At 49.4% G+C, this 7,656-nt stretch overlaps 1 protein-coding gene across 3 annotated transcripts; it reads right to left on the bottom strand.

The window, feature by feature from the left end:
- Positions 1 to 539: 539 nt before the first annotated feature.
- Positions 540 to 7,273, bottom strand: FST (follistatin). 3 transcript variants are annotated; one of them, XM_041746810.1, is made up of 6 exons: positions 6,817 to 7,273; positions 4,601 to 4,792; positions 3,937 to 4,155; positions 3,368 to 3,592; positions 2,468 to 2,695; positions 540 to 1,737 (listed from the first exon to the last, which is right to left on the bottom strand). In XM_041746810.1, the coding sequence occupies exons 1-6, from the start codon at positions 6,899 to 6,901 to the stop codon at positions 1,655 to 1,657; spliced, it is 1,032 nt and encodes a 343-aa protein (XP_041602744.1). In that variant the 5' UTR covers positions 6,902 to 7,273; the 3' UTR covers positions 540 to 1,654. The 3 variants fall into 3 exon arrangements, with proteins under 3 accessions (XP_041602744.1, XP_041602743.1, XP_041602746.1); XM_041746809.1 differs by having other exon boundaries at positions 2,468 to 2,698; positions 6,817 to 7,000; XM_041746812.1 differs by lacking the exon at positions 540 to 1,737 and adding an exon at positions 1,757 to 2,000 and having other exon boundaries at positions 2,468 to 2,698; positions 6,817 to 7,271.
- Between the last annotated feature and the right edge of the window lie 383 nt (positions 7,274 to 7,656).

Here is a 7,656-nt window from a genome sequence, read left to right as displayed (position 1 = left end):
GGACTTGGCTGTCTTAATGTAACCCGCAAAATATTGACACACATTCTCGAGTGTCATTACATAATCCCGATAAACCGTGGAGGTCACTGTGGCAATCCACCTCTGCCCCATCCTCACCCCAAGTCCTTAGAATTCCAACCCTGTAATGCCTATTTCTGTAGTTGATATTCCGATTTCTAGAATGTGCTTGTCAAGTACTAGTCTATTTTCACTTCTCCTTATGATGTGCTTTGTTTTTTAGAGATCTAAGATCCATTTTATTTAGATGAAGGAAGATAAAGGGTTCTCCTGGCCCTGGAGATGAGCTTACAAAAGGACAGCTAAGATGATGGTGTTTGTAGGTATGCAGTCGCTCCTGCAAACGGGTTGCTGGACCTTACATCCCTATATTTTTCAGACTCCACTGGAGTGATTTGTAGTTTACTTTCGAGTTGCTATTGTCCTGGCTCACTCTACTTTTCAGCAAATGTATCATATACACTTTAACTTGAAAGCCCAAACAGCTTCTTTCACATCACCAACAACTGAGGCCATTGGCTTTTTAAAATTTTTTTATTTTTTCACTCATCATTTATTTACAAATACACATTATAACTTTTATATACATTGCACATTTACATGGTAGAAAAGTACAAAACTATATATTTAAATGAATTTATATTTAACTTGCCATGTTTGAAAATATAAAATTGCATCAGAAAAAAGTATTATGAAAAGCAAGAAACTTGAACTGATAAAGCTTTGATATAACTTTTAGTGACACATTGTTTGAAAAAGAACTAATTTAAGAGGTACAGCAGACTAGCTTAAAGGAAACACCTAACAATAGGTTGAATGTATAGCATTCCCTTCCGTCAGCCTCCAGATACCCACATCACTCAATTTCTTTGGATTTGTAACATCTCAAAAGTACATTATGAGAATTCTAACATTACTATCACCCTGTCTCTCACAAATCACAAGAGAACTGGACTAGGAGTTTCCTCAAAGGTGTATCCCCTGTACCTTCTATTTGAGTCAGTTATAACGCCTTTTGGTCAGTCAAGATTCCTTGTAAACAAAACCCGAGGGATCATGTATGTACAGAACAGGCAGCAGAGAATCCAATAAATAAACATGACAGAAACTGACATGCAAGTTTGTTAAAGTGGAAAAAGAGTCTAAGGACGGTGAGATGGGAGGGAGACAGATGAGTGAGCAAATAGTAAGGAATGGACTTAAATGGTTTACAAGGAAAAAAAAAAAGCTTTTACTTTACAAGCAAGAGACCTCACAATAAATAACAACTGCTCTTCCTTTCACGAATAAATTTCTTCAAAAACAAGGTGTACAGTCAACCAGACATTTTATGTATAAATTATAAAACATGACACAGTATAAATAAATGTCTACAAGTCTCAACTATGGGCCTCATCCAGTAGACCTCACAATGACTGCCTCTCCGTGTCCAATGAGTAACAAGGTGGCCTGGGAGAGAGCTCTAGGACAAAAGTCCTTTATGTATAGTTTCCCCCCCAAATAAATAAGCGTACACTTATTTACAAGTATGGACAATATATTTTTTTTCTTTTTTCTTTCTTTCTTTTTCTTTTTCCTTTTTTTTTTTTTTTTTTTTTGCCAAAGGCTATGTCAACACTGAACATTGGTGGAGGGTTTACCACTCTAGAATGGAAGATATAGGAAAGCTGTAGTCCTGGTCTTCATCTTCCTCTTCTTCCTCGGTATCTTCCGAAATGGCTAGATGGGGGAATACAGGGGAGCTGTTGTTTAAATACGGACAACAACAGCGCAGAAGCAGCTCAGTGTATGTTTTCAAAGCCCTCTGATACAGCCATATTACAGCGTTGCATTTTTATGTGACTTGCAGTGAGATGCTTTGTTTTTGGCATCTGCTGTTATGCAATAAGTTTAAAAAAATTTTTGTTTTAAACATAATCTATGAAGTCAAAAACTGCAGAAAGTTCTGAAGAATCAATGGCTCAGGTTTTACGGGCAGATTCCTGAAATTAGATAAAAAGCGCTCTTGTGTTCTAGGTATAACTGCTTTGGGTCCTTAATTCAGAGTTAGTAGAGGCAACTGCGAAAAGCAGCAGCCCATGTGTGATAATATAAAGCTGTCTTTGAAAAAGAAAAAAAAAAAACAAAATTTCTGAAGCAGTTAGTTTAGATTCAAGTGTTAATAAAGCAAACGGCAAAGCACATAACTAAAGCAAAATAATTAGGGGCAAATGACTAGGAGTGGGTTTTTAGAGGCAAGCCCGTTGATGATCCTTGGACAAGTCCTAAAGTCAGGAAACATTCCAGGGAGTTTTTCTGTGGACCACTGAATTGCTGGTGAAATTTAGCAGTTACCTAATTTAAGGAGAAATGGGCTTATATTGGAAGGTTTTCGTGCTTTTCATGTCTCCATTCCCTAGGGCTTGCCTGGGGAAGCCTCAAATTGCAGCAAGGTTAAAATTGCACTTACAGTTGCAAGATCCGGAGTGCTTTACTTCCAGCAGCACACCTGAGGAGCAAGCAGCTTCCTTCATGGCACACTCGCTGGCATACGTGGCATTGTCACTGGCACAGACGGGCTCCTCAGACTTACTCTCAGGGCACAGCTCATCACAGAGGGAACACCGGCCTCTGCCAACCTTGAAATCCCACAAACACTTTTTTCCACCGGTGCACTGGATATCTTCACAGGACTTTGCTTCTAGGATATAATATGCCTGTGATAAGTAAATTGATTTCCCCTTTTCCCCGTATCTCCCTTTCCTTAGTCCCATCAATAAATATAAATACACAATTTATTACTCACTAATAGGATAGTGGAGATATCATGCAAAAATGCTTGATAATAAAATCGAAACTCAAACACACACGTTTCCTGCATATCCTATTGGTACATGAAAATAGTATTTTGGGGGAACGGATTATCACAGGATCCTTGAGTTAAATATGTATTTGATTATTTCCCACAAGTGGAATCTTTTGAAAGCTAAAGCATTCCATCAGTTATTAGAATCTGGTAACAGATTTTAGGAGCTGTTAAGCAATTATTTCTTGCTTCCAGCAAGTCTAGCACCTAAAATATGTGTAAAATTGAGTGAGTTCTAAGTTTCCTAAGACAGAAAATTGTTTCCTGTTTCTTGCTGGCATTTCAACATATATGCCAATGCTTCTGGAAGATAACGGTTTCCTTGAGGAATGCCGTGTTTACAACAGTTTCCCCAAACTGGACAGTATGTAGGTCTCCCTTTGGGGAAACGATGCATTAGGAGAGGCTTGGGGTTTATTTACTGATTAACTCCGCAGTTTTAACACTACACCTAGCCTTTCTGATCCTGTTTCCATTTTTCCTTCCTTAATCCAGAATACCTACTGATACACTTTCCCTCATAGGCTAATCCAATCGATCTGCCCAATAGGCAGGTGGCCTTTCTCAGGTGACAGGCACTGGGGTAAGTCACTCCGTCATTCCCACAGAGATACTGTTCAGAGGAGGTGGGCTCTGGGCACATCCGGTTACACGTCACACAGTAGGCATTATTAGTCTGGTCCACCACACATGTGGAACTGCCTGGACAGAACACATCCCGACAGGTCTCTGAAATAAAGAGGGAAACCGTGTCAAAAACAGGCACTTCCTGGCCCTTAGGCAATGAGCATTTGGTATTGCCAAGGAAATCCGAAAAGGGAAGGACCCAGCTTTTCAAAAAGCAGTTTGGGAACCTTGTGGTTTTCAAGAGAAAAATCTATGACTCTAGGTTGACCCCCTCAGTGTTCTGAAGAAGCCTTCAGAATATATACATATATATAAAGGACTACTTTATTTTGCATCATCATCGTATTTATTAGGCTCTTATAGTGGGGCTGTACCATCCCCCAGGGGTCTTCCAGAAGGTCCACCTCCAGCAGAAAGCGGGAGGAGGGGAGCCAGGTAGGACCTACTTTTACATTTGCCCTGGTACTGGACTTCCAGCTCCGGCTGCTCTTTACATCTGGCCTTGAGGAGCGCACATTCGTTACGGTAGGTTTTCCCGTCCAGCCCGCAGACTGGGCCCTTCCAGGTGATGTTGGAACAGTCTGGGGCACAGACACAGCGGGGTTTGTTCTTCTTGTTCATTCGGCATTTTTTCCCGGGGCCACAGTCCACGTTTTCGCAGGTCTCTACGAGGTGGAAAGGGGCATGGATCAAAACCTGGGCCAGGCAGTCTGCAGGTCAGCCAGGAGGGTGGTGGAGACCTTGTACAGTCGGGTGGCCAGGAGTTCGCACCAGAGGGGGCCGGTTCTCTCCTAGAAGTTGAGGAGGGGGTGGGGGCCGTGGTCTGCACCCTATACCCGAAATCTGCCATCGAGTGGGATTCAGCACCATACTTGGCTACTAAGTCCAGGAAACTTTGGCAACTGTGTTTAGCCGGAAGATGTGTAAACAGGTGAGATTCAACCCGACAGGCTAACCAGGGCTGGGGATGGGGGGTTAGGGTGGGGGAACAAGATAGAGGGAACCCAGGGACAGAGCTCGGCGGGGCCCAAACCCCAGCAGGGCAATGGGGAAGGTGAGGATAAGACGCCCTCTACTGAGGGCCTGCACACTGGGGAGGCAGAGTCCTACCTTTGCAGGGGATGCAGTTGGGGGCGCCCCCGTTGAAAATCATCCACTTGAAGAGCGTGTTGTCATTTACATCCTCCTCGGTCCACGAGGTGCTCAGGCGGCCGGTGCTGCAGCACTCTTCCTTGCTCAGTTCTGTTTTATATAGGACCTGGCAGCGGCCGTTCTTTGCTTGGCGGAGCCAGCAATTCCCAGCTGCGAGGAGACAGGGGTGGGAGGTGGGTGAGCGAGAGGCGGGGGTGGGTGGGGGGTGGCGGGGAGTGAGAGGAGGGAGGCGGCGGGCTGGGGAGGGAAGGAGACCCAGCGGGGATGGGGAGGGAGTGACTGTGGAGGAGTAGAGAGAGACGGCAGAGAAAAGCAGAAAATAAATCGAAGGGAGTGAAGAGGTGGGGAAAGGGGGGGGGGGAGGCGGCTGCAGAGGTGGGAGGTGGGTGAGGGGGAAGCGGGGCGCGAGCCAGGAGCCAGAGCGCCCCAGCCCCTATCAATGTCAGTTACCAGTGACCCAGACACAACACGTGCAGCTTGCATTGACTTTTACTAGACTGTTTACTTTTATTCGTCCCATTTCATAACCTGCAGCGACTCGAAGAGCAGATTAAAGAACCTGACAAAAACAGGATGCGACGGATGTTTTTACATGTCGGTTTCACGTAGGCGGCACGGGTATTACTTGTGACAGGGGTTAAGAAAGTAGGAGAACTTGAGAGAGGAGGAGAAAGAACGAGGAGAGACCCACACCGACACGCACAACAGGAACACATCAAGGAAAAAGCAAAAAAAAAAAAAAAAAAAAAAAAAGAAAAGAAAAAGAGGCACTTGGGAAAAATGAAAGCAAAAAAAAAAAAAAAAAAAAAAAAAAAGAGCCAGCGGGCCCTGCCCGGAGCTGCCCCGCGCGGCCTCGGGGCGCAGCCCGCCCGCCGGCCCGTTTTGCAATCCGCCAGACCCGGAGGACGCCCGCGGCCACCGCGAGCTTTCGAAATCTCCGAGGGCTGCTTTCGCCGGCGCCCACGTCCGCGGCACCCAGGCAGCGCCTCGCCCCGAAAGGCGGGCAACTCAGCCGCGCGGGGCCGGCGGCGAGGGGCAGTGCCCCGGGGGACAGTTTACAACACGCTCAGGACGCTAACGCCAGGGCCAGGAAGGCTCCAGGTCTGCCTGGAGCACAGTGTAGGGGGGCTGGGGGCGGGGGGGAGGCAAAGGGGCAGGCTTCCTGCTCTTCCACGTACACCTATCTCCTACCTACCGAGAAACCTTTGCAAGTTCATTTTCCCTCCTTCCTCCCCCTTTCCACGTTCGGATTTTGGTCAGGAAGACTTCTTATGAATCATCTATATAATCTGCACGATAATTGGCCGGCAAGCTGCCAGTATTATTATTACTAGTATTAATTATTATTTAAAAAAAATCGTGCCAAAAGACTAATTGGAATACACCTAATTTACAAAGAAGAGACCAAACTTTAGTCATTTGCTCTTTATGCATCTCAGGATTTAGAGAAGTTGTGAGCTCCTCGCTCTTCTACCTAAAGTTAGTCGGAGGAATGAGGCACAGGGAAAAAAAAAATGTAAACTACTCAAAACACTCCAGGGGGAAAAAAAAAAAATCTTTTTTTTTTTTTTTTTTTTTTGCGGGGTTTGGAGGGGGGTGGTTGGGGGGTTGGAAGAAGCATCCACTAGGCAGAAAGCTACTCTTCCCTCTAAAATTTTCAGCATCCACATCTCCAAGTTTGGGCAAAGTTGCTGAAACCACGTCCCCCCGGCCACCAAAGACATTTCAGGATCTCCCCCCACCCCCACGCCGCCATCCCCCGGTCATTTTTGAAAGTATCCGAAAGATGTAGGAGGGGAAGAGGGGTACATGGCAATGGACCCACTGAAACCTCCAGGCTACTGATGCTTGTCCCCTTCTCCAGAGCCAACGCCGGGGAGATAACATCCCAACTCATTATGCCCAGAACTTGGAGCATCTAACCCTAACTACTGAGCGAGGCTCGGCTTACTCCCTTTTCCTTTTAAAGGATAACCGCGCTCCAAACTCGGCTGGCGGTCCCAAAGTGTCACCGCCTCCAGCCCTCGCGCTCCGCTCCATCCCGGAGTCGCTAAGTTGGTCCAACAGCTCCCGAGAGCTGCGGTGCGGAGAGCAGACCCGGCGCCCCCGACCGAAAAGTACGCAGCCCCGGCCGCAGCCGAGCCTCCCCTCGCGGCGCATCCCCCCTCGCTTACCCTGGGCGCTGCGGTCCTCCATGAGCTGGCACAGCAGCAGCAGCAGGAGGCAGAGCCCGCCGGGCGGGTGCCGGGGACCGACCATCCTGCGGGCGGGCGCGGGGCGAGAGCGCGGCGGCGCGGGCAGCGGGCGCGGCGGGGCGCGGCGGCGGGTGGCTCCGGCGAGCGGCGCGCGTCGCAGAGGCGAGCGGCGGAGGCGCAGCGATCCCGGCGCAGCCCCGCGCTCGCCGCCGGCCGCCCGCGCGATTCAATGGACGTCAGAAGCCGGGCGCAGCCGCGCTTTAAATCTAGACGGGGGTCTCCGCGGTTTGCGGTGGGCGGTCTCCCAGTGTGTGGGGCAGCGGGAGGGCGGCCGCGAGCTGGGGTGTGCGCGGCCCCTTGGGGGCGGGGAGCTTTTAAAAGTTCAGTGTGAATCAGGTGACATTTCCCACCTTCTGGAAACCCTTCCCAATTATCTGTCGGAGGTGCCCGAAATCAAAGCGGCAGGAGGGGAATCGCCGAGTTCTTATTTGCGTAGGAGGGAGAGGGAGGGGGAAGGCGCAGGGGCGGGGGGTGGGGAGCGGGGAGAACACCCACTTCAAGTCCTGCAGCCGCCGCTCGCAGCGACGCCGGCGCGCCCGGGGCGGCGGGTGTGTGCGTGCGTGTGAGTGTGAGTGTGAGTGTGAGCGAGTGTGAGCGAGCGGGAGGGGGGCGCGCCGGGGCGCCGGAGGCGGCGGGCGGCGCAGGGGGAGCCCGGGAGTTGGTCTCCGCGCCGCCGCTCCGGGAGGACTTTGCAAACGCCCCGAGAGCCCGGGGCCGCTGAGACCGCCGCCTGCTCGCGGTCGGGGCCGAGCGCGGGGC

This window comes from Vulpes lagopus, chromosome 3, assembly GCF_018345385.1.
Source record: "Vulpes lagopus strain Blue_001 chromosome 3, ASM1834538v1, whole genome shotgun sequence".
NCBI classification, from domain to species: Eukaryota; Metazoa; Chordata; class Mammalia; order Carnivora; family Canidae; genus Vulpes; species Vulpes lagopus.
This window is presented reverse-complemented; position numbering and strand designations above follow the sequence as displayed.